Source organism: Alexandromys fortis, unplaced genomic scaffold (assembly GCF_014885135.2).
Source record: "Alexandromys fortis isolate MF-2015 unplaced genomic scaffold, M_Fortis_MF-2015_v1.1 scaffold_88, whole genome shotgun sequence".
Classification (NCBI taxonomy): Eukaryota; Metazoa; Chordata; class Mammalia; order Rodentia; family Cricetidae; genus Alexandromys; species Alexandromys fortis.
The window spans coordinates 7,084,893-7,110,263 of NW_026067961.1; the positions used below are offsets into that span (position 1 = coordinate 7,084,893).

Sequence of the window (25,371 nt, forward strand, 5' to 3'; positions counted from 1 at the left end):
GGGAAGCCGGCCCCCCCCCCCCCCCCCCCCCGCCAGCTCTGCTGTAGCCACCTTCTCTCTTTTATTTGGTTTTTAGGGTGTCCCCATGGCACCCAAGTCCATACCCCTCACACCTTTTTAGCAGGAGGCTGAGCAAGTCCCCCAGAGTCCTGGCTTCCAGAGTGACTCTGCTGATGTTGGGAGTTGGGGTTTCTACCATGTAGCCACCTGAGCCCCTCTATGGTCCACTAAGCCTACAGAAGAACTGTTACCCTGGTGCAGAGGCCTGGGTGGAGTATGGGTGACCAGCCTGGTTGGCGTGGGTAGAGAAAACCATGGGGACCTTAGAGGCAAGGAAGTTGGAGTGGCGACTGAGCTTGGGTCCTGAAGTACTTTGCCTGGCTACTAGAGCAGATAGATTCTGGGACTCCCCCGCAGTGGAGCCAGCTATGAGCCAGGTGAAGGCAGAGTGGAGTTAGGGAGCGGGGCCCACTGAGGACAATAGGCAGCCAGTGTTGTGGCTCCTCTGCTGCCCTGTGACAACAGCAGTGAGATCGAGGGGTGGTGATAGCACCCCATGGGACCCCACTGTAGCCGCTGCATCCAGCTGCCGTCAGCCTGGTAGCTCGAAGCAGGATTTATCTTAGTGCAAGACCATAAGTACCAGACTGAGAGTGTGTGGCGCGGCTCTCTGAAGGCATTAGGAGAGGGGCCTTCCCAGCCTCCTCCAGTTTCTCTGGTGCTGTCAACTCCTGGCCTTGCTGCCTGCAAACACCACTCCAGTTTGACTTCTGTGCATGCGCGGGGCTCCCTCTCCCTCTCCCTCTCCCTCTCCCTCTCCCTCTTCCTCTCCCCATTCTGTAGGGACACCTGATGCTGGAATTCGCCCTAGTCCAGTGTGAACTCATTGTAAGCACATCAGCAGAAACTGTTTCCAGAAAGACAGCTGATAGGTTTACAGGTTGTGTCTGTCTGTGGGGACACATTTCAGCCCACAACCCCTATTAGCAGTTTTCTCATCTGTTAGGACCTGCTTTGCTATCAGGCTGTCTCTGTCCTTAGCACCCGCTGTGGCTCTTGTTACTGGAAGACACTAGCTAGCAGAACTGGGGAGGGACTGTCAGAGTGACCCTCCTGGCGGCTGTTGTGTTGCAAGGCTGCTGTGTGTCTTGGTTGGAATTGCAGAGTGCCAGCCAGCCACGCCTTTCTTATGCGGAGATGGCCGAGGACTACCCGCGGTATCCGGACATACATGACCTGGATCTCACATTGCTGAATCCCCGGATGATTGTGGTGAGGAGGGCTGTCCCTCGGGGCTGTCCCACGTGCTATGCTCATGCTTATCCTAGGCTGTGGGTGATTCTTGCTTTCTCTTCTGCAGGATGTCACCCCATATATGAACCCTTCACCATTCACTGTCTCCCCCAACACCCATGTTTCCCAAGTTTTCAACCTGTTTAGAACCATGGGCCTGCGCCACCTGCCTGTGGTGAATGCGGTGGGAGAGGTGAGTGATCTGGGTGGAGACCAGGGTCCCTGACTGCCTCTGCTCTGTCCACCCACCCTGTCTCTTGTCTGTTGCATCAGTCCAGCAGGGGGCGCCCTGTGATCTACCTTCCATTCCTCCATTGCCTGCTCTTGTCTCAGCTCGAGGGCTTCTTACCTCCCCCTAGTCTGTGTTCCTTGCTCCTACCTCTTCGGGACATCTGTAGCATTAATAGAATTTAAGGCGAAATTCGCAGAGGGTTTTAAAAAGTAGCACACCCAGTGATTATTCTCGTGGGCTCTCCCATCATTTCTTTTCCGAGTTAATTGTATTTGTGGTGTATGTGAGCCCAGCTTTGTGGAGCTGGTTCTCTCCTTCCACCTTCAGTGGCTGGGAATCGAACTCTGGTCACCAGGCTTGCGTGGTGAGCGTATTTTCCCTCTGAGCCAGATTGTCGGCCCAACTTAACTTTTTTTCTTTTTAAAAAGATTGTGTTTATTTATTTATTTATTTATTTATTTATTTATTTATTTATTATGTGTACAGTGTTCTGCCTGCTTGTATGCCTGCAGGTCAGAAGAGGGCACCAGATCTCATTACAGATGGCTGTGAGCCACCACATAGTTGCTGGGAATTAAACTCAGGTCCTCTGGAAGAGCAGCCAGTGCTCTTAACCGCTGAGCCATCTCTCTAGTCCCCAACTTAATTTTTTTTTAATTACATAGCTATTGTTCCATTATTGTAGCAAAATAAGAAAACAAATAAAAATAGGCCCTGCCCCTGCCCTGCTGAGGTCGCTGCACTGTCGCCTTCCCTAGGTGCTCTGTGCCTAGAGGTACTCACCGAGGGTTTTCCGTAGGTGCTCGGCTCTGCTGCCTGTTGTTTTGTCTCAGGCATGCTAGGCGGTTATTCTACCATTGAGCTACAATGCTCCACCCACCTGTGCGACAGTCAGGCCTCATGGCTGTGTGGCCCATGTCCTCCTCTTCCAATTGAGTTTCAGTACATGTCACCAGAATGACCTTGTAAGGAAGTGGTGCCTCTTTAAGGGACCTGCCTTCTCTCCATCCTTCCCTTCCATCCCGTGCTGGCCTTGAACTTGAGGCAGTCCTCTTGACACAGCCTGTCGTGTGCTGTTATAGGCATGTGCCCTGGTTAAGGATATACGCCAGCCAGTTTTATGTCGACTTGAGGAAAGCTACAATCATTTGGGAACAGGGACTCTGAATTGAGAAAATGCCTCCATAATAGTGGTCTGTAGACAAAACCGTAGTACATTTTATAAGTGGTTGATGTGAGAGGGCCCAGCCCATTGTAGATGGTGCATTCCCTGGGCTAGTGGTCCTGTGTGCTATCACAGAACAGGCTGAGTGAGTCAGGAGGAGCAAGCCAGTAAAGAGCAATCCTCATGTTCACTGCATCAGTTTCTGCCTCCAAGTCCCTACCCTGTGTGACTTCCTGTCTTGACTGTGCTCAGTGACGGACTATAATGATGTAGCTAAAATAAACTTTTCCTCCCCAATTTGGCCATGGTGTTCTGTCACAGCAATAGAAACCCTAAGACAGGACATGGCAAATATTGGGGTGCAGCTCAGCGATAGAGCGTGTGCCTAGAATTATTTATAAACAAGTATACAAAATAAAACCTGGCTAGTTCTGCAAGGCATTGTAGCATACACCTGTAATCCCAGGACAGCACATAGGAAGATGGTAAGTTCAAGTCAGCCTGGGCTATGTTGTAAATGAAACTGTCTCCACCCAAGCCAAAAACAATAGAAGAAGGTCTGGACCACACATAGATCTGTGCTGAGAGAAAGCAGGTGGCCCTTCCAAAGGGGCAGGGTCCCCTTTTAGTCGCCCCTTCTTTCTCTGCTCCCACTTCACTCCCCTTGCAGGGCCTCACTGGTTCCTTTCGTGCAGCTCTATCTGTCCCCATGCCTTCTGAGAGTAGGAAGTCTATGCCATGGACACACTAACCCTGTCCTGCCCCAGTTCTCTTTCTGTGTCTACATCCTGGGGTATATTGAGAGACCATTCTGTTCACGCATGTCCTCATGTGGGGTGTATGCTCTGGTGACTCACGTGTGTTCTCCTTCCCTAGATTGTGGGGATCATCACTCGACACAACTTGACGTATGAGTTCCTGCAGGCCCGGCTTCGGCAGCATTACCAGACCCTCTGACAGTTGAGCTTGGCTGCCACCAGCCCACTCTCCCAGAGATGCCTCTGCAGGTGGCCTGCTCACACACTGGCCCCCATAGCTGGCATGAAGGCTTCCGGTCACCCACTTGCCTGGAGTCCTGGAAGACTGGGGTCAGAGGTTTCAGTGATGTGTTGAGCAGAAAGTTGGGGTTTTACTAACTTCTCAGCAAGTATTTTCCGTTTCTCCTTCCCCAGGCTCCCGTGGAGAGACATCAGGGAGAAGTCAGGCTGGGTCCTGGGTAGGCACTTGGTGCTTCTCTGTTGCTGTTTCTCAGAGAACCCAGCTGTTGCCCAGACCCTTCTAGGAAGGGTGGGCAGAGGCAAACATCGGGGGTGTTATTTGCATATCATGTTCATTACTGAGTTCAGGAATTGGGCCTGAGAAAGGTTCCCAATGTCAGGGAAGCATAGGATCAAGCCCGGGACCTCAGATCCTCTAGAGCTCTCTGCCTCTCCTTTGGCCTTTCTTCTCATTCTGTTTCCTGGGAGTGGGCATGTGCTCGCCCTGTGGCTTGGTCTCCTTAGAATCAGTTCTGATCAGACCCATGAAGCACTAAAACCCTAGCTAACAGCCTTTGAACCGTTAAATCCCATCATGGGGACAGCGCCTTCTCCCTTCGCTGTAGGCATTCAGTAGTCCCAGCAACAGTTACACCCGGTCTTCCAGTACCATGCTCTCTGTCCACTCTCAGTCCGTTCCTCCCCCAGCCACTGGACTTTCCAAGCCTTCATCTTTGTCTTTCTGGTGGTGCAGCCCCAGCTGTGTCTTGGACTCATTCCCAAAGTTAACCAAAATTGAGGAACCCCCTCGACAGAACCGATACCCCAAGCCCTAGAGGATTTGGAATAGCTCTACAAGCTGGCAAACAGGCGTCCCTGAGCCAGGGTCAATCAAAGGTACAGCCTTAAGAGGAAGCTGGTGGCTCCGCTCTTGGTCACTGCTCACTCCTGGCTTCCCACGCCACTCCCTGCTTAGCCCTCTTCCTGAGGACTTGGAGAGGAGCTTTTGCAGCTGCTGGGCTTGGGCCTGGGGAGGGAGTGGATGCTCCTGCCCCTTGTGCCTCACAGCTGCTGGTCCTCTCTGGGTGGTACCTCAGGGAACATCAGAACTCACTTTACTGCACCCTCGGGCCCCTGTGGTGGCTGTCCTTGGATACCAGGGGATTTTCATTTGCATTAAATACTGTTTTTTCTCTTCTTTGGTTTTTTGAGACAGGGTTCCTCTGTGGCTTTGGAGCCTGTCCTGGCACTAGCTCTGTAGGCCAGGCGGGTCTCGAACTCACAGAGATCCGCCTGCCTCTGCCTCCCAAGTGCTGGGACTAAAGGCGTGCGCCACCATCGCCCGGCTAGCTGGGATATTTCTAAGCAGGGATCTATCTGGCCCAGCTGCAGCTTCATTTTACAACTGACTTGAGTGTCTGCCCTACTGTATCCTCCATCGGGAAGGAAACCAGTTGCCCACACCAAGAGAAAAGCTTGACACACTACAGAATCGTCTTCCCAGCCTATGGGTTTGCAGAATAGCAGCCTGCAGAGGACCTGAGTCCACAACTTGCCTCCGAGACAGCCCTGGTGACCCACTGCATTCTGTCCATCCCGCGTGTGTGATGAGTCACCTCCAGTGTAGCCCAGAATAGACGGTGCGGATACATCTACGCTGGAGCTGGAGCCCATGCCCCTCTGCCCCTTTGCCCCTCTAGGACACTCAGCCTCTGTGTCCCTCCCCACAACCTGCCTATCCAGAAAAGCCCAAAGACAACAGCTTCTCCACCCGTGAACTAGAGCTGTAAGCCTTGGACCCCTCCCCCACAGCTGCCCCTTGGAACCGGTGGTACAGTATCTCACCTGCCACATTTCAGCGCCCCCCCTCCCCCAGTGCCACAGCACCTTGTCACAACAGCTCCACGGAGGGACCCCTGAAGTACCGCCTGAGGTTGGATCGAGGCAGTTTTCCTGCCTTCTGCACCTGGGCATTGCGTGGCTCTCTGGTCCTGCTGTGGGAGCTTGGTGTTGTATGAGCTGTCTGCATGTGACCTTGGTTAAGCAGTTCCAGCTGGAATGGACGTTAGCTTGATTCAGCCAGCCGTGTGACAGTTTGATGCAGACCTTGGTGACAAGAAAGCTTCCGGAAAAGCCAGCCCCGCAGTGTTGACACACAGTGGTGCCCTGGCTCCGATGGACCTCGGTGATTGTCCAGTTGCATTCCGCCTTTCTGTTTGCACTGTTTATGTGGTAACATTAGCTGGGTCCACTGTGGAGATGAACTGTATCTTTTTTAATTTGTAAAACTCTATTTTTTATTTGACCCTTTGGAAGGAGGAAGTTCTGTGGTAACTTTACGAAGTCAGAATAAAATGTCTGCACCTTCTCCATAGACCTTGTCTCCACCACGCTTTCTTCCTAGGCTTTCGTTTTCCCTCCCCCTTTCAGGTAGGGAAGAGTTAGGGTGCTGGAAGGCAGTCTCTTTGTGAGACAGAGTCTGTGTAACCCAGCCTAGCCTCAGACTCACTGTCACGAAGGATGAGCTGTCCTCTACTTTCCAAGTGTGGGTTTAGGGACACGTGCCATCGTGCCCAGCCAGAAGGTAATCTGCTGGCCCCACCCTGTAACTTCCTGTTCCCGTACCTGTCGAGGCTCTTCCCTGGCACCTGGCACTACTGTGGTTTGATTCACCTGTGAACACTGGCCCTTTGCTCTGTCGGTCTTCTCTCTCTGCCAGCACACCAGGGCAAGAGCCGACAGTCTGTTCTTACTGCCTGCTTTAGGACTCAGCCCACAGCCAGGAGCTGGAAGAGGGGAAGCCCTCACCACTCTCGTGTGTGTGTATGTGTGTGTGTGTGTGTGTCCAAATGCATGTACACATGCGCACGTTCCCACATCTGTCTGCTCTTTGTCCACTTGTCTCTTATTTTACTAGAAATACCACTCGCCGTGGCCGTGGCCGTGCTGTCATTGCCTCCAGTCACAGACAGCGCCCACCAGGCCCCTCCTGCCTCGGCTTTCACCAGGTCCTAGGGGCACTTTGTACCTATGTGTTCCTTTGTGTCCTTTCCACTTTGTACCTATGTGGCAACCCTGTGTTACCATAACACTGGAGAGCACGCCCAGCAGCCCATTCCTTTTCCCTAGCACTGGGACTCCCAAGTGCAGGCTGATGCTTTCCCCTGCCTGTCTCACGCTGGTTCTTGTAAGTTGTTCCCCACCGACTGTTTCTTGTTAGTTGGTTGGTTTGTTGTTGTTTTTCATCTACTGATTTGAGATCCAGATAAGAGGTGTTTTTTTTTTTTTTTTTTTTTAAATTCTGTTTACTTGTTGGGTTAGTTGATTTTTCTGAGATGGTGTTTCTTTGTGTAACAGCCCTGGCTGTCCTGGAACTCAGTTTGTAGACCAGGCTGGCCTTGAACTCACCTCCAGAGTGCTGGGATTAAAGGTGTGCACACCTCCGAACTGGGCCCAGATCGTTTTGGTTGGGAGCGGCTGGAGTTCTTCCTTCCCCTGCAGCCCCTCACTGTTTGCTTCTGCCCCCCCCCCCACGTATGCACTTACTACTGCCTTCCTCTCCCCATTTCTGTACAGTGTGCCCAGCACGGATTGGGACACAAGCACAGGGCCACACACACAGCAAACTATGTCCTGTTGGAGTTAGAAGGTGCACCTGTGATGTCACTTGTTTCCTGGGACTTCAGGGAAGAAGCAGTGTCCCCACTTAGCCTTGAATGGGTAGGATGCAGGGAGCACCGGAGGGTGGCATCCCGGGTTGGAGGTGAGTGTGTGGGTGAAGGGGGTGTCAGTGTGGGAATCTGAGGTGTGTGCCCAGGGAAACGGGTGAGAAAATAACAGTCCTTCCTTGTTGAAAAGAAACCTGGTGTCCTGTCCTAGTACAGCCAGGCAGAGGCAAGCAGAGCTCCCTGAGTTTGAGGCCAGCCAAGGCTACATAGACCAAAAATGAGTAAATTAACAAGCTGTCTCCTGGTGGCTATCCCTGCGTGCAGTGTACGATCCAAGCGCCACAGTCCTGGGGTAGGGAGGCCATGGCTGTTTTATAAATGCATTTGGCTCCGAGTTTGATCTCTGGCACTGATGGACACAGATGATGGGCAGAGATGCCCCGGTGTGGTAGTTCACAAAGCATTTGAACCTGTAACCCATCCTTCACTGCGCTCAGCTGTGCAATCCACCCTCCACTCGACTCTCACCTGAACTGAAAGTGTAGTTCATGGGGCTGCAGCAGCTCGTGCTCAGGGAAGATCTGAGCAGTCCCTGGTCCTCCCCGTGCTCCCTAAAACCACCCAGGCTGCAACCAAAACGTGAGATGGATGCAGGAAAAGTCCCCTGAGCACAAGTGTCATCAGGAAAAGGCGAGTGTGTGTTCTTTTTCAGGAATTGAAAATAAATGACCTTCAGTCTGGGCAGCCTTTTCTGCCTCCTGTGACTGGGCTAGAGTGAGGCCGAGCACAGTGAGCACTGCGTCTTGAGGTCCCCCCCCCCCCAACTCACCAAGAAGAGTCAGGGAGGGAGAGATGACAGGACAGGGTAGGGGGAAACTAGGGACTGGGGACAGACGGGAAAGAAAGCACCCAGACCTCAGCTTCTGTCCTTGGTGCTGAAGTTTATTCAAAAAAAAATTTTTTTTCCAGCTGCTTTCCTGAAAGGGGTGAGGCTCTACCTTAATACGCGGGGTGGGAGGGGGAAGGCCCCCCCCCTGGAACCACTGATCTACATTTAGCATCAGTCGTGAAGGATGAAGACAGGAAGTAGCCGCTCCAGCAGGGTGCTCGCCACACCTCAGTGACAATGAGACCAAACTGCGTGACAGACACACCGCAGGGGCTTAGGGTCTTCTGCACTCTGCCCCAGCGAATCTGGCTGGTTTTTCTCCCTGGCTATTATCTTCGGTACTACAAAGAGAAAAATATGTTGGTCTGATGATCTGGCTTACCATGCTAAACCGTTCAGCTTGACAGTGACGAGCTTTTTCCCACCAGCCACAATGTCATAAACTGGCAAACAAGTCTTAGTCCATTCTGTTTAAATCCGCCAGGCTCCTCCAGCTGTGGGAAGAACACTAGCTACCGGTCAGTCGGCAATGCAAAGGTGCTTGGCCTTGTGTTCTGATTTCCCGGCTTGTGGCTCAGCAACTGTAGCAGCTGTGGTATTGTCTTGAAACTTCTGGAGCGTCCACCATGGTGGGGCAGAACTCTCAGAAGGAATCAACACTGGCACTGGTCTCGGCTACCAGAGATGCTCCCTGCTAGTATCCCTTGGCAAGGTTTGAGCCTTAGCAAGATCATAGTTTGCCAACCCCACCCGACCCCCATCTCATCTCCATCCACAGCTCCTCTTACCCGGAAGCTGTTGCATCCTAGTCCGCTCTGGGCTCCAATCCTGTCGATCCTACCCCCAAAGCAGCTGGACCTCCGTAGGCTCCGAGGGGCAGCGAGCAGAGCCCTCAGTTTGCTTTTCAAGAGAGCAGCTCTATCGGAGGGGTCCCAGGGACTGCGCCCGAGGGTACTCCCATCTCTCTGAGGTGGGTTGACCTCCCCTGTCCAGGGAGGTATCTCAGGGAGAGAGCTAAGCGCAGCCCCTGCTTCATCGTTCTGCTCACTCGGGGTCTGTGGAGGCACGACCTCATCTTCTAATGGCATCTTCTCTTCCAGATGGTCTAGCAGGTTCTTTATAAAGGACAAAACAAACACAGGGAAAGGGTATGTCTCAGAGGAATGGACTCGGTACCAAAGAGACCCAGTCTATTTCCCACTTCCTGACCCTACCTTGAAATCCATCAGATCTGTGTTGGATACTGCACTGTACACAGGGTTTGCTCCAATATGGCCTGGAAGCCAAAAGGCAAGAAAGAGGAAGAAGCCCATGGTGATGGAGAAGGAGCCCATGCTGCTGTGGGTCGCACGATCTGATGCTTGTCGCTTCTGCTCACTCCTCTCTGGCTTCTCTCTCTCAGCCTTTGCCCGTCACTGTCTCCCAGCTGCCCAGTGCCTCCCGTTTTTATAGCCCCCCAGCTCTCTGAGAACGCAGGAAGGCTGGAACCCTCCCCATTCTGTCACTTGCAGCGATAAAGCGATGGAGAGTGAGGAGCTAGCAGAAGATGCCCTTTTAAAGTTATCAGTTCAGCAGAGCTGGTCACAGCCCCTTCGCCTTGAGCAGTTCCAATGCCCCCCCACCCCCAGACCCTCAGCTGCAAGAGCCACATTCTTGCTGATTTGCCTCAAGAGGCTCCCACTTCAAAGGTGTGAGAAGAGCAGAAAAGAGTCCTTGGTTATCTTCCCGTGCGCGCGCCTCAGGATTCTTTCTCCCTGGCAACAGGACCCATGCAGGGAAGCAGAGGGTGACGGCTGGCCTACACCCAGCTCCCCCTTCTTGCAGCTCAGCTGTCAGGGGCTCCAAATAAGGGCGGGAGGGGAGGACATGACAGGCAGCTGGGAGGCCAGCGAGACGGCTAGGGAGTACACATGCTGGAGCTAGCTTCACACCTGATTCATCGGCCTGGTGGGTGGACCTCTGGCCCCAGACAGCCCTCCCCCACCCTAGATGTCCCTGCGAGCAGTCAGGTGAAAGAGTGGTTTTATTTTAGAGTCTGAAGTCAGCCAGGAAGCCAACATGATACAGGCCCCAAGAATGCAGCCGGAGTGTAAACACCAAGGGATGTCAGAAGAGCTTGCTTCCTCTGAAGCTCATTGCTCCTGTCTCCCAAGACTGTGTCCCAGGTTCAAGGGGACAGACAGGCTCGAAGGATGCCACCACTTTTCTTTCTCGGCCTCGCTGGTTTCAAAAGCTCTGACTTGGAGTGTGAAGTGTATAATGGTCCCATCTTCCCAGGAAATAGAGGGGGGAGGGTGGGAAGGTGAAGGGATTGAAGGGGCTTACACGGTTCTCCATAATGTCCTTCACAACCTCCGAGGCCAAGGAAGTGAGCCATGAAGGCCTTGATTCCTCTGGCCTCCTCCTCCGGAGCGTGAATAGGCAGTCTTTATTGCTCTCTCTGCTTCAATGTTACCACCGTTCATCACTGTGTATGTTTTGTGTGTCTGACAAGCACGTGCGTTTCAGCTACTCTCTCCTTTCTGACTGCCTGGGGCAACAGCACATCTGAGTTCCATCCCCACGTGTTTCCAATCCACTCCCGGCATTCATGGATTGGATGGCTGTCTTCAGACTGGCTAGTTCCATCCCCAGCCGTGCCAACCCCGTGTCTGCCTGGTGAAGTTGTCATGTGGCCACCGTAGCCGGGTGTGTGTGTGGTGAATTGTCTAAGCCAGAAGAGCGAGCGAGCGAGCCCTTTGAGAAAGCTGGAGGTTGGAGAGTACCAATTTGGGCTGGCCAATGTCTATTTGAAATTTGAAGTCAGTGCAAGTCTACGTAGGAGCTCAGTCCAAACTGTCCCTCTGGATGAGCCCCTGGGATGTGCTCACTGATTAATTGTGTGGCCGTGAATTATTATTAGCAAAGAAGACTCAGCAAGCATCCCTACTGGGGGGACTCGGGCTCCTTGCTGTGTGCATCACATGACCTATCTCCTGGAAATGCCCTTTGAATCAGGCAAAGACTTGAGGAGCGGCTGAGGCAGGTGGCCCCTGAGGTCCTAGGAGAGCTGAAGTTCCGACAGCGCTCCAGGATGGCAGTTTCAAGTTCTGCCCATCTTCTTTGGTTATAGTCAGTTTTCCAGAGTGGAACCGGAGAGGACATGAGTGTCATCCTCTGGGTTTCTGTGTTCTCGGTTCCATTAAGGGGCAGGGATGAAGGATGCTCTGAGCGCTCTCCATACCTCTGTGCCACCATGTGTGTGCTCTGTGTCTGTCAGGCGGAGGAGCCCAGCACTCACTTGACCCAATCCTTAAACCTTTGATTTGAGCCCCAAATGGAAAGCAACTCAATGCAACATTTCTTTCCATATTTCTGGCCCTACTCCACTTTGGGGTGTCCAGAAGCCATCCAGCCTTAGTTCTAGTAATAATAAAAAGAAATGTGGGGGGCTGGGGCTAGAGAGATGCTTGGTTGTGCAACTGTGAGGACCTGAAGCTGAATCCTCAGCTATTCACAGAGCTGAGCACGGCTCCCTGCACCTGTTCCCCCAGGGCTGAGAGATGGAGACATAGGGCTCCCTAGAACCTACTGGCTACCAGCTTAGCCAAGAAAAAAACATCAAAACCAAAATCCCAACTTTGGGTTCAATGAGAGACCCTGACTTATGACAGTGGTCTCGGCATTCTTAATACTGTGATCCTTTATACAGTTTCTCATGTTGTGGGGACCCCAACCATAAAATTATTCCATTGCCGTCAGTATGGTGGCGCATGCCTCTAATCCCAGCACTTGGGAGGCAGAGATGGATGGATCTTTGAGTTCCAGGCCAGCCTGGTCTACAGAGGGTGTTCCAGGACAGTCAGGGCTACACAGAGAAACCCTGTTTCCAAAAAAAATTATTTCATTGCTCTGTCATAACTGTAATTTTTCTACTGTTATGAATTGTAATATAAATATCTGATTGCAGGATATCTGATCTGTGACCCCATGAAAGGGTTGTTCCACCCCGAGGTGCCATGACCCACAGGCTGAGAACCGCTGCCTTATAGACTATGACAGAGTTTTAGAACAGGGCACGTCATGTCCTCCTCTGGCCTCCCTGTGCTTTAGGGGTGGCTGTTGCTAGCAAGGACTCAATGCTTTTGCTGGGCCTTGTGTTGCACACCTGTGATACCAGCACCTTGAGGCTGAGATGGCAGGGTCGGGAGCTCAAGGCCATGGTCAGCTACATACCAAGTTCAAGGCCAACCCAGGCTATATGAGACCCTGTCTGCAAAATAACAAGGCCAGGGCTAGAGTGGTATCTCAGTCAGTGAAATGCCTGCCTTGAAAGCGTGAGGACTTGAGTTTGGGTCCCAGTACCCATGTAAAAGCCAGGCTCACTGAGAGACCTTATCTCAAACATTAAAGCAGGTAAATATGCCTGCCACACAGGCCCGGCCACCTGAGTGTGGTTCCTGGAGACCACGTAAAGGTGGAAGGAGAGAACTGTGTTCACGGAGTTGTCCTGGTTAGTCTGAAACACTCTTATGTAGACCAGGTTGGACCTGAACCCACAGAGATCTATCTGCCTGCCTCGGCCTCCCAAGTACTGGAATTAAAGGTATACACCCCCACCATCGGTGGGACATCATGGTACATGCCTTTAAACCCAGCACTCAAGAGGCAGAGGCAGGTGGATCTCTGTGAGTTCAAGGCCAGCCTGGTCTATATAGTGAGTTTTAGGACAGCCAGAGATATATAGTGAGACCCTATCTCAAAAATACCAAAAGAAAAAGAAAGAAAAAAAGGAAGAAAGGAAGAAGAAAAGGAGAAAGGGTATGCACCACCACACCCAGGTACAGTAATAATTAAAAATACATAACATTGCCAGTAGTTAAGTCAACCTATGCCCACCACCCACAGGTGCACATGCACACACACAAAGGAAGGAAGGAAGGGGGCAGTTGAGATGGCTCAGTGGTTAAGAGCACTGGCTGCTCTTCCCGAAGTCCTGAGATCAATTCCCAGCAACCACACGGTGGCTCACAATGATTTATAATGGGATCTGATGCCCTCTTCTGTTATGCAGACATACATGCAAGTAGAGCACGCACGTACATAAAATAAAGAAATCTTTTTTAAAAAGAAAAAGGTTTATCCTGTGTTTACAAAGGAAAGAAAGGAAGGCAGGCAGGCCATATTTCATTTCTATGTTAGAATATTCAGGTAACTAGAAGTTGGCAGTGGGGACAAGTTCCCAAGGCAGGAGTTGACCTGGGACAACTTTATAGTATTACTACTTCCACGAAGCAAGAGTTAGCGGGGAGGAAGTGGATAGCAACCTAGTTCACCATGGTTACATAACAATCCTTTGCATGAAGGAGCAGAGTCTGCTCTGCGTGGCTGCATGTCCGTGGCTTAGTACTCCCACAGCTGCAACGAATGGAGATACTGACTCAGCCTGCTGTCATTGCAAGCCTGCTAGGGGAATGTCTCTTCTCAAACTCTGACCTGAGGACTCAGGTCCTTGCTGTCCTCTGGCAGTGGCCTGGAGACATCAGCTCCCTCTTCCCTGGGCCTCTCTGTCCAGAAGCAATGGGGTCCCTTCAAGTCAAGCAAGAGAGAAACGATGGGAAAGGGAAGAGTCGTGGAAGACACAGCTTCTTTGTAGCCTCCTGTTAGAAGTGGCATCTGTCACCTTGTGCTGTATTCCATTGACATCTCTAGGCCCTGCCTGGAGTCTACGAGAAGAGGAACTGCAGCAAAGTCTGAGTCTCAGGAGCTGAAGGGTCCTGGGGAAGGGGCGCACCTCAGGGAAAAAGAAGGAAGAATAAATGTCAAATAACATGTGACCCGGATGGCCACAGCCTTGCAAAATCTCCTTAGTGTCTGGGCAAACATGCTGGGCATCTCCTGAATCCACAGAGAGCTGCACCTGAAGGAGTCCCCTGGGAGAGAATGGGAGACCAGTGCTGCCTCAGTTTCCCCAGGCTGAACCAAGAGAGCTTCATAAAGCATGGAGTTGGAAACCACTTCAGAAACCTCTTGACTCTGTTACAGAGGCTGGGGGCCCAAGACAAAGGTGCCACAAGGCCAGGCTCCCTCTGGAACCTGTAAGACAAACACGCCTCTTCCAGATGTCAGCTGAGCTTGGTTTCTGGCTGCATTGTGCCAGCCTCTGACACTGTCATCTTCCCTCTGTGTCTTCTTCCTCTTACAAAGCCACCAGTGCATGCATGCGCGTGCGTGTGTGTGTGTGTGTGTGTGTGTGTGTGCATATAAGGGGCATAGGCTTCTTGTAGCCCAGGCTGGCCTTTGAACTCATTGTGTAGATAAGGATGACCTTCAACTCCTAAACTCCACGTCCTCTTGCCTCTACTACGCCAGTCTTAAGTCACAGACTTTTGTCATCCTGCTCAGTTTATTTGGTGCTGGGAATGGAACTCAAGGCTTCCTGCATGTTAGGCAAGCAATCTACCTTCTGGATACACCCTCAGCCAGAAACCAGTCAGAATACTGGGACCCCACCCTATGCCACTAGCTATACTAGAGTGAGCCTTTGCCTATTATGGCCACACTCAGAGGCTCAGAGTATGAAGCTTTTCATATTCTTTTGGGGGGTAGTTAACTTCTAATGGGAGCTGTCTAAGCAGGGCCCGGCCCGTCTTCGTCTCTTGCTGGTGTAAGCCTCACATCTACCCATGGCCATGGACTTTCCCGTATCCGAGTCTGTGTTATCGAGGGGTTGGCTGGGTCTGGTCTTTCTGTGAGCTAACTCATCAATTTCTCCTCATCAGACAAGGTCAACCGAGGGGCCTTTTTGGTATGTGGGCGGTGTGATAGCAACCCGAGTGCCATAGCAGCCTCAGCGTTTGCTAGAAAACCAGAGGCTGGGCAGGCGGAGCAGGTGGGAGTCAGCTTCGAGACTCCACTGTGTCCTAGCACCGAGTACACAGTGTATACACACTGATTCTTTAAAAAATGCTTTCTGAATGACTGTTTGCTCTAACTAACTCCCCTACCCAGCCCCCACCCCGTGTAAACCCAAATGCCTCCTTAGAGGCAATCTGGCTGAAGTGTGAAGGTTGTCAACTTTCCCCTGATGACCGAAGTAGCTGATGGGAGATCCCAGGGAGGGCAAAGACATGTCAGAAACGGGTACAGCCAAACGGTCCTAGGGCCTAAACCAGGACCAGAAGTGAAAGGAGGAAGGAGGGAGTCAGCCAGTGGGAGTGGTACCTGCTTGGGTGGTCCAGCCAGGAAGGATTCTAAAGGCTGCCTCATCAAGGGTGTGGTCCTGGGCGAAAGCTTAATCACTAGGGAGTATCTCGCTCTAGGCTTTCCTAAACAGGAAAGGACTCAAACACGAGTGGTTTATTTAGGAGATGATTACAGGCGACGGCAACAGGCAAAGAGTGGCTGTGACGGAGGGCGAGAGCAAAGTCAGAACCACTGTGGACAGCAGCGGCTCCGCCCCCTCTCCCTGCTCCCCCAACTCTAGACGCTAGCAAAACCTGTGCTGCCCATGATGAGAGGCAGCTGGTCACCTGAACTCGGCGCCAGTAGCCTACAGGCAGAGGCCAGGCAGGCACCTAGTTAATGTCACTTCCCCGTACTCCCAGCTGCTGCTGAGGCCTCAGTACGCTCTGAACGCCAGGGGAATCCTCTGGCCAAAAGTGCAAGGCTGGGTAGAGATGTGGCTCAGTTGGTGGCGCGTCCATCTAGTGCGCACAAAATCCTGGCTCCATCCCAAGTGCAGCACAGACCAGGCATGGCGGCTCACGCCTAGAATCGCAGCACTCAGAGGTGGAGGCAAGAAACTCAAAACCATCCTCAGCTACATAGGGAGTTCAAGACCAGCCTGTAAACCGCCACCCCCCATGAGGCTGGGATAGTACCTCAGTTGGAAAAAGTGTTCACGGCACAAGCCTGAGGATCTAAGTTTGAGCTGCAGCACCCACATTAAAAAACGGGTGCAGGGCTAGAAAGATGGCTCAGGAGTTATGAGCACTTGCAGAGAAACTGGGTTCTGTCCCAGTGCCCCTTACTGGCTCATAACCATCCATAGTTTCAGTATTAGAGGACCTGGTGCCTTCCTTTGACTCTGTGGGCACTAGGCACGCATGTACTAAGTGTCTACACCTGCAGGCAAAAACACACAAATAAAACAATTAAATCTTTAATCTTAAATCTTTAAAAACAACCACGAACAAAAATTGGAACAGTCCCGGGGATGAAATGGGGAGACAGGAGGATTTCCAGGAATCCAGCCAGCCCGTCTAACCACATCAGCACACTTTTAGTTCACCCACAGACCTGTCTCCAAAATCAGAATATCAGAATTAAGTGATAGAAGAAACACCTGACATTGACCTTTGGCCTACACTACACACACACACACACACACACACACACACACACACACACCACGTGCAAGCTCAGGGCCAGCGTCCGGCACACATAACATTGCCACAGAGAGAAGAGAGGGAACCACTGCCCACTGGTGCACACAGATCTTGATCTGCTGGTAGGCGCTTCGGACACTCAGCTCCACAGGACAGTCAGCCTCTAGCAGGTAAAAATGTGGCTAAGGTAAGGCAGTAGATGGAAAGCCCTAGAAATCAGAAATGGAGAGTTCGGCCATGAACGGAGACCAGAGGCCACGTTGTTGGTGTGGATCTGATTGCTGAGGAGAGAAACACGTTACGTTTCCCTTGCCAAACTTCATCCCCAGATGAAACTGCCACAGGGGATGCAGACAGGGACTCCCTGAGCGTCACACATGCAGAGTGCCTGACATGACCAGAAGCGTTACCATCGGTGCTCTGTACCTTTAACACCCAAGGCTGGGCAGAGCTGGCCTGCCCTCCCCATTCTCTAAGGGGTCATTAGCTCTGAAGCTGTGGGCTGAGCTCCTCTGGTCTGTTCCACAGACAATGCTTTTCTAGAAGGATCTGAATGATGAGTTTTTGTGGAGACGGAGAGCATGGCAGCTTTTTGAAGGGAACAGGTTGATGGAAAGCAGCCAGGGAAACTGAGGGCTGATGAGTCTTCAAGAAGAAGCATCAGGAAGTCAGGCAGTGGTGGCGCACGCCTTTAATCCCAGCACTCAGGAAGCAAAGGCAGGCAGATCTTAGTGAGTTTGAGACCAGCCTAGTCTACATGAGCTAGTTCCAGGACAGGCTCCAAAGCTACAGAGAAACCCTGTCTATAAAAACAACAACAAAAAAATAATAAAATAAAACAAAACAAACAAACAAAAAAAAGCATCAGGAAGGCTGGAGGGGTATGTGTGTGTGTGTGTATGTGTGTGCACTCGTGTGCATGTGTGTGTGCATGCCTGTGTGTGTTTGTGTGTGTGCATACACACCTCTGTGTGTGTATATATGTGTGGTGTATGTGGGGTGTGTGTAAGTGTGCACATGGGTGTGTGTGTATGCATGGTATGTGTGTGCTTGCGCACATGCACAGGGATGTGTGTGTATGCCTGTATATGTGCCTGTGTGTGCCTGTGTGTTTGTGTGTGTGCATGCATATTGTGTACATGTGGTGTGTGTGTGTGCCCATGTACATGTGTGTAATTTCAGCGTGTCCCTGATTAGGAAGCTTTTTATCTGCGTGCTCTTTTTTTTTTATTATTCATTTTTGAGGAAGGGTCAGGACTTTCAGCTGGCCTTGAACTTGTTGTCTTAGTTTGCTTTCTACTGCTACAATAAAACACTATGTCCAGCCGGGCAGTGGTGGCGCATGCCTTTAATCCCAGCACTCGGGAGGCAGAGGCAGGCAGATCTCTGTGAGTTTGAGGCCAGCCTGGTCTACAAGAGCTAGTTCCAGGACAGGAACCAAAAAGCTACGCAGAAACCCTGTCTTGAAAACCCAAAAATAGGGCTGGAGAGATGGCTCAGAGGTTAAGAGCACTGACTGCTCTTCCAGAGGTCCTGAGTTCAATTCCCAGTAACCACATGGTGGCTCACAACCATCTATGAGATCTGGCGCCCTCTTCTGGTGTGTGGGAAGCAGAATGTTGTACACATAATAAATAAATAAATTAATTAAAAAAAAAGAAAAAGAAAATCCAAAAATAAATAAATAAATAAAGCACTATGTCCAAAGCAACTTGGAGAGGGAAGAGTTTATTTGGCCTCCACATCCCATCCCAATCATAGCCCATCTTTGAGGGAAGCCAAAGCAAGAACGTAAGCAAGGCAGAATCTGGAGGCAGGAACTGAGACCATGAAGAAATGCTGTGTACTGGCTTGTTGTCTATGGCTTGTGCAGTCTGCTTTCTTACAGCACCCAGGACCTTGCCCGGGGCTGGCACTGCCCTCAGTGAGGTAGGCCCTCCCACATCAATTAATAATCAAGAAAATAAATGCTCCACAGATTTGCCTGTGAGCCAATCCGATGGAGGCATCTCCGCAGCTGAGGTCCTTCTTCCCAGAAAACCCTGACCCATGTCAAGCTGACAAAAATCCTAACCAGCATCCTTGCTGTGTAACTGAGGAAGGCCTAGAACTTCTGACCCTCCACCTCCCGAGTTCTGGAATTATAGGCAAATGTAGCAAACAAGGCTTACAGGGCACCTGGGATTGAACTCGGTTTCTGCTCACTAGGTGAGCATTTCAGCAAGAGCTATATTCCCAGGCCCTGCTCCAATTATTTGCTCTCATTTTTTGTTTTCATTTTTGTTTTTCTTTCTTTTTTTTAATATTTATTTATTTATTATGTATACAATGTTCTTTCTGTGTGTATGACTGCAGGCCAGAAGAGGGCACCAGACCCTGTTACAGATGGTTGTGAGCCACCATGTGGTTGCTGGGAATTGAACTCAGGACCTTTGGAAGAGCAGGCAATGCTCTTAACCTCTGAGCCATCTCTCCAGCCCCCTCATTTTTGTTTTTCAATACAAGGTTTCTCTGTAGCTTTGGAGCCTGTCCTGGAACTAGCTCTTCTAGACCAGGCTGGTCTCGAACTCACAGAGATCCGCCTGCCTCTGCCTCCTGAGTGCTGGGATTAAAGGCATGCGCCACCACAGCCTGGCTTTACTTATTATTTTTATGAGTGTGTGGTGCATGTATGTGTACATGTTTGTGCATGTGCTGGTGTGTTGGCATGTATGTGCACGTGCGTGAAGCCCAGAGATGAATGTTAGGTACCTTCCTTGAGTGCTGTCTCCTGTAGTTTTTGAGACAGAGTTTCCCACTGAACCTGGAGCTCACGATTCAGCTAGGCTGGACAGAAATGAACCCTCCTGTTTCTGCCCTTCAGAGTTGGAACTACAGATATATGCTTCCAAGTCCAGCTTTCGTGTGGATGCTGAGGATCCAAACTCAGGTCCTTATACAATATGACAAACACTTTACCACCTGAGCTATCTCTTCAGCCTCTCTATGACTTCTTTTATTATTATCATTTGGGTTTTTTTTTTTTTTTTTTTTTTTTGACAGGGTTTCCCTGTGTAGCCCTAGCTGTCCTTGAATTCCCTCTGAAAATCAAGCTGGCCTTGAATTTAGGCCACCTGCCTCTGCCTTCTGAATGTTGGGATTGATTAAAGGCACATGCCACCACTGCCGGGCTCTTTCTAAAACTTTTTAAAAAATGTATTTTGTGTTATTGGCAGGAGAGAAGGGAGTGCTGGGCATGCAAGTTAAACCCTTGCAAGGCAAGCACTCAGTGGCTGAGCCTCACCCCAGCCAGGAGATGCGCGTTGCAGTGCTTAGTATTAGCATCGTCCTCCTGCGAGCTCAGCCACATGTCCTTCTGGGGGCCCTTTTCCAGGACCTTTGCTCGGGAAAGCAGAGTGTGACCCACACCCAACCAACTGATCCCTGTTCACAGATGGGCCCAGTTTCCTGGAGACACTCAGAAGTCCCAGCTGTGCTGAGGAGTGAAGATTCTGGAATGGGTGAGAAGGGGAGTAGGCTGCCAGCAGGCAGAGGTGCAAATGTGGATCTGTAGGATGCCTTGAATATGGGTGGGTAGGAGGGTGGGTGCATCCAGCCAGCCAGCAAGCCAAGGTCCCTGGCTTGGAAAAGAGTGCTCAGGCAGTGGTTAGAGCCTGGGTCAGAAGCTGACTCCCGCTGGGTGGTTGTGACACAAGCCTTTAATCCCAGCACTTGGGAGGCAAAGGCAGATGGATCTCTGTGAGTTCAAGGCCAGCCTGGTCTACAAGAACTAGTTTCAGGGCAGCCAGGACTACTACACAGAGAAACCCTGTCTTAAAAAAAAAAAAAAAAAAAAAAAAAAAGTTGACTCCGCTGCTGTCTAACTTCACAACCCTGAGCAAATCGCACAACCTTTCTGTGCCTTGGTTTCCCTGACTGCCAGAGGAGGGGCGCTCAGCTCCTTCACAGAGTCATGAGGACTGTCCCAGTTGTCCCAGTGGATGGAACTGTGCATGCCTTGTTAATGAGGCCTTTATCCACACCAACTGTTTCAGCTAGTCGCTGTCTCTCTGCATCTCAAACTTTAGAAGATGGTGGTGACTCATGGATTCTTGGAAAATAAGTTACTCAAAAACCTCACTATAAAAAAATCCTAACTGCTCTCATTAGACATCCATAGCCTTGAGTGCTTGCAGGATCAAAGCGAGAGATCACACAAAGAGCCACCTCTCAGCCCTCTGTCACCCCAATCTCCAAAGCTCTGCTGAAGGCCAGGCAGATGTGGCAGCAATGCAGCTGTCCCCTCATGTCTCAAGACGCCTGGCTTTTCTGAGTCTCAGTTTTCTCACCCGGAAACTGGGGGTGGGGTGATGACAATCATGGCAATACTGGCCACAAGGACCTTTGACCCTTAGTTGAGCTCAGATGATAGATGGCATTCAAAGGACAAGGTTCCAGGACATACGGTGGAGGCACAGGACACATAGAAAAGGACACTGAGGCCAGCAGGTGGAGATGCCTGCCCGCCAGACTGAGGACCTGCGTTAGAAGCCTGGAGCCCACTTGTGGAAGGAGAGCACCAACTCTTGCACGTTGTCCTTTGACCTCTACACACACGCTATGGCGCATGCGTAGCTTGCACCTCTCCCACTCCAATAAACAAAGGTAATCTAAAAAGAAGAGGAGGATGGGGCTGGGGATTTAGCTCAGGGGTGAAAGGGGCCCACCTGGGTTCAGTCCTCAGCTCCAGGAGTACGGGGAGGAGGACTGGGAGAACTGACAAAAAGAAGAGGAAGAGAAGGTTTGGGAGGAGCTGAGGGCACAGTGTGCGTGCTTTTAATCCCAGTGCCGAGGGGACAGGGGCAGGTGGATCTCCAAATAAAACCTGCGCACAAATGTTCACTTATTATAGCGTTGCTCCTTCCAAGTAAGATCACACACTAGGATTCTTTGGGGCGAGGGGAGGAATTGAGACAGGATCTCATGTATCCCAGCCTAGCTTCAAACTCACTATGTAGCTGAGGATCACCTTGAACCCCTGGTCCCTCCTTTCTCTGCCTCCCAAGCGCTGGGATTACAAGCATGTGCCAGGCATGTAGCCATGGCACAACTTCAACCCAATTCACACATTAGAATTCTGAGGGTCGTCTCCTCTCTCTAGGGTGACAGAGAAGAGACAGTGTGACTTCAGGAGAGGAGCATCCAAAAGGTTGGGCCCCCGTCAGGCCCCTGAACCTTTGGGTTCAGACTTAGAAAGCTCTTTTCTCATATGACAGCATCAGGAACTGGAGGTTTGATGCTGAGATTTAGGGTAGAATGGAGGGTTCACTTCCATCAGGAAGGCTGTGAGCTAGCATCACACACATATTTGTACACATACATGCATGAATACATGCATGTACACACACACGTGCACACAGATACACAAACATAAGCCCTTGAGCACACACATGTATGTACACACACATACAACCCTCAACTCTGACATCTTTGTTGGGTTTTCTAGAAAGAACAGTGACATGTCAGAGTGTTTGATGAAGGAATTCCAGGCAAGGGAGGGGGCAAGCACTGTGATGCCTGTCCTCCCATTGGTCTATGCCCAGGAATCAAACACACACTTTGAGAAACAGATTCTGCGAAGAATCAAGTGTTTCTGGTGTGGATTGATATCTCACAATGGTAAAAACCAGGAAGAAGAGGGAAGCCCGGACATCTCCCTGGCTCAGCCCCTGAGTTGTGTTCTCAGCCTGCCGTTAAGATGCCCTGGGACCTTGCAGAAAATACATATTTTGTGGGGTTTGTTTCTTTTCTTGTTAAGACGAGAGACTTGAGTCAGGCCTGGTGGTGCACGACTTTAATCCCAGCACTCAGGAGGCAGAGACAGGCAGATCTCTGTGAGTTCAGGTCCAGCCTGGTCTACAGAGTGAGCTCCAGGAGAGCCAGGTCTTCGTAGAGAGACCCTATGTCAAAACGAACAAATGGATGAACAAACATGCAAACCACAAAATAAAAAACAACCCACAAACTAAAAAGGACGAGAGACTAAAACGCGGAGAGACAAATCCTTTTCAAAAGCAAGAAATGCTGTGTTTATTACGCCATGGAAAGCTTGTGCTCAAAGGTAAGAAAGAGTCTTGTAGAAAACAACCAAATAAATAAATAAAAATAAATAAACAAATAAATAGGATCACTTCAAAAAGGGGTCCCAGAGTTGGGGGAAGAGCCCCAGGTGGAGTCAGAAGCAGGTATCTGCAGCCAGGAGTCTTCCTAATACCGCTTCAGCACTGTGGAGAGAAGAGAAGAGACAGGCCATGTCAGGCATGGGAGTGAAACTGGGGCAGAGGTTGAGCTTCCCCTAGCACACACCACCTGCAGTCCCCAGAGGATGTCGACAATTATGGCTCTGGAAAAAAGCTACCTCATTGGGACTCAGTTTCTACTGTGAAGGAGGTCGATTGTGCTCTTTGCCACTGACAGTTCAGTTTGGAGAAAGGGGTGGGTGGTAGGGGAAACGCTCAGAACTCCTTTCGCCCTGTGAAGGGGTGGTCAACCAATAGGCAGTCTGCACCCTGAGGAGCATCTGATCCCAGGGATGGAAGGCGGTCACCTGGGAGAACGTTATGAAACTCCCATGTGACATTTTCTGACAGGCTGCCTTGGTTCTGAAAACTGTCAGCAAAGTGGAGGGCTGTGCAAGGACTCCAGGTAGCAAACCTAGGGGCCTCTGCTGGCGGTGTGCATGCGGATGGGAGGGTGGAGGTGCTGGGGTGCAGCTTGCAGTGAAGCGGCATGGTAGGAGCTCACCATTGCAGCCCAGACGACTGACAGAGCCGATCCGGTCTATCTTGTGCCCAAAGCAGCCCGAATTATGCATCTTCTTGGTGTTTCGAAGTCTCTGCAGGTCCTGGAGGGTGCTGTCTTGAGATGCAAGGGTGCTTTTGGGAGGGGCTTTTGTGGGATCTCGGTCCTTCAGGAGCTTCCCCTGGGCCATCTCCTGTGCCTTTTCCCTCAGCAGGTCCAGCAGCGTCTGTGATGAGATGGGGAACCCATGCCTCAGAAACACACCTGGCTCTCCCTCTCCTCCATGGTGCCCATGGGTTAAAGGTCCTGTTACCCAATCTTGCTGCTTCCGAGCCTCACAAGTCTAGCTCCCAAAGGACAGGAGGCCTCTTTGTTGCTGCTGCCCAAACCCTCTGGGCCGACCCTACCTGTCTATGCAGACCCTCAGTGCTCACCTGCATTTTGACTAGTTCCGGAGGCTGGCTAGGACTGCCCAGAGGGTGAGAGCGACCTCCTAGCGGTGACAGATAAAGAAAAAGCAGGAACAGAACCATTCTGGACAGCACCTTCTGGAGATCCATGCCGCAGAAGTGACGGGCCAGGCTGCTGCAGAAGCGGCTTGTTCTCTCTCTCTTGTCCCACCTGCTCAAGCAGATTGGATTCTGGTTTCTTCAGCTGCTGAGTGGCTCTGCCTTTTATCCCCAGGGTTGGGTGTCCGGCCAGCCCTCTCACGGAGTGGGGGTGCGGTTATCTCTGATTTATCAGCCACATTCCTGCCTGCTGATCTCAGGGCCTGAGAATTCCCCCCTCTGTGCCTGTGTGGAGTATTCGTAGTGGGTGGAGGCTGAGGAGAGCGGGCCTTGTATAGAAATGGGCCGGGCTAGGGTGGGAGTGTGCGGGGGACTCTAGCACGTCCCTGTTTTCCTGCAACAATCTGAGGGCCTTTTACAGCCATCCTGCCCCACCCCTATTGGAAATGGCAGGGAGAGCCCCAGCTTACCCAGCCTGCAGCGAGTGTGGGGCTTATGGGTGACTCATTGAATACACTCCCAGACAACACCCACCATCACCAGCCTTCCGGGAGAGTGTCCTCAGAACCTGCCCTGCCTGGTTTCCAGGCTGGACGGCTGGGCTGCACCGCTTCTGCACCCTGGTAGCTGTCCTTGGTTCTGATCGCCTCGAGTGAGCTGCACACACGCGCCCTCTCTTTCTCTCCTCAATGGGGCCTGAAGGATCTACGTGAGGCAGCTCACACACCGCTGATAGATACCCGCCTTACTCTCTAATACCGCCCCCCAAACCCCGGTGAAGCTTTCTGGTCAAGGATGCTCACTCTCCAGCATCAACTGACTAAAAACTGAGACGTGACAAGAAACTTCTGGAATTCCGGCCCTCTTTCCGCCCTTAATGAGGAGAACTGATTAGGATAGAATTTTGAGAGCCTGGGCCCAGAGATGAGGTCATGTAGAAATGCCTTCTGGGGCATCTCCAGGTGCCAAAGTCTCCTCCCCCACCATGAGTGGAAGAGAAAGGGTGCCTAGACACTAGAGGTGTGGGAAGGGCCTCTCCCCCCGTGTTCTTTTCTGACCAGCCATGAATGATGCTTCCCTAACAAACCAGCCTCCCACCTCCCAATGAGAAATGAGATTTCGAGGAACGGAGGCCCTGGGTCTACACCTTCCAAGTGTGTGTGACCAATGTCACCACCCCTTCTGCAGAATCTGTGTCAGCGTGTGTCAGGGTGACGAAGGATGAAGACCAGGAGTGGCAGTGGGTTACGGCAGAGACGGGGAAAGGTGATAGAAGCTCAGGACTTGCCGTGAGGTGGTGGAACACGCCTTTAATCCCTGCACTCAGGAGGGAGAAGCAGGTGGATCTCTGTGAGTTCAAAACCAGCCTGGTCTACAGAGTGAGTGCCAGGACAGCCAGGGCTACACAAAGAGACCCTGTCCTGTAAAGACAAAACAAAACAAACAAAAAAGAAGCTTATGACTCCAAAACCAGTAACATTTGGAGAAA

At 51.3% G+C, this 25,371-nt stretch overlaps 3 protein-coding genes across 7 annotated transcripts in view; 1 reads left to right on the forward strand and 2 right to left on the reverse strand.

Moving 5' to 3' along the window:
* Nucleotides 1-6,041, forward strand: part of Clcn6 (chloride voltage-gated channel 6) — a 32,737-nt gene extending 26,696 nt beyond the window's left edge. For 3 of the 5 annotated variants that reach the window (XM_050153190.1, XM_050153191.1, XM_050153192.1), the window contains 3 exons: nucleotides 1,165-1,272; nucleotides 1,361-1,486; nucleotides 3,567-6,041. In XM_050153190.1, coding sequence (XP_050009147.1) covers nucleotides 1,165-1,272; nucleotides 1,361-1,486; nucleotides 3,567-3,647 — 315 coding nt within the window. In that variant the 3' untranslated portion in view covers nucleotides 3,648-6,041. Of the gene's footprint in view, nucleotides 1-1,164; nucleotides 1,273-1,360; nucleotides 1,487-3,566 lie in introns of those variants that run through there. The other 2 variants (XR_007593740.1, XR_007593741.1) reach the window with 2 other exon arrangements.
* A 2,231-nt stretch (nucleotides 6,042-8,272) lies between these two features.
* Nucleotides 8,273-9,622, reverse strand: Nppa (natriuretic peptide A). The gene is made up of 3 exons (XM_050153387.1): nucleotides 9,439-9,622; nucleotides 9,013-9,339; nucleotides 8,273-8,565 (listed from the first exon to the last, which is right to left on the reverse strand). The coding sequence occupies exons 1-3, from the start codon at nucleotides 9,556-9,558 to the stop codon at nucleotides 8,554-8,556; spliced, it is 459 nt and encodes a 152-aa protein (XP_050009344.1). The 5' UTR covers nucleotides 9,559-9,622; the 3' UTR covers nucleotides 8,273-8,553.
* A 13,025-nt stretch (nucleotides 9,623-22,647) lies between these two features.
* On the reverse strand, nucleotides 22,648-24,046 carry Nppb (natriuretic peptide B). Its single transcript, XM_050153383.1, has 3 exons — nucleotides 23,808-24,046; nucleotides 23,377-23,599; nucleotides 22,648-22,856 (listed from the first exon to the last, which is right to left on the reverse strand). The coding sequence occupies exons 1-3, from the start codon at nucleotides 23,931-23,933 to the stop codon at nucleotides 22,840-22,842; spliced, it is 366 nt and encodes a 121-aa protein (XP_050009340.1). The 5' UTR covers nucleotides 23,934-24,046; the 3' UTR covers nucleotides 22,648-22,839.
* Nucleotides 24,047-25,371: the final 1,325 nt, after the last annotated feature.

Excerpts from the sequence above, each read along its gene's own strand:
- Nppa (XM_050153387.1), bottom strand. The coding sequence starts at position 9,558 with ATGGGCTCCTTCTCCATCACCATGGGCTTCTTCCTCTTTCTTGCCTTT. Across the intron at positions 9,340-9,438 it reads CAGATCTGATGGATTTCAAG|AACCTGCTAGACCATCTGGA; the intron begins GTAGGGTCAGGA and ends TCCTTTATAAAG.
- Nppb (XM_050153383.1), bottom strand. The coding sequence starts at position 23,933 with ATGGATCTCCAGAAGGTGCTGTCCAGAATGGTTCTGTTCCTGCTTTTT. Across the intron at positions 23,600-23,807 it reads CGGAACTAGTCAAAATGCAG|ACGCTGCTGGACCTGCTGAG; the intron begins GTGAGCACTGAG and ends ATCTCATCACAG.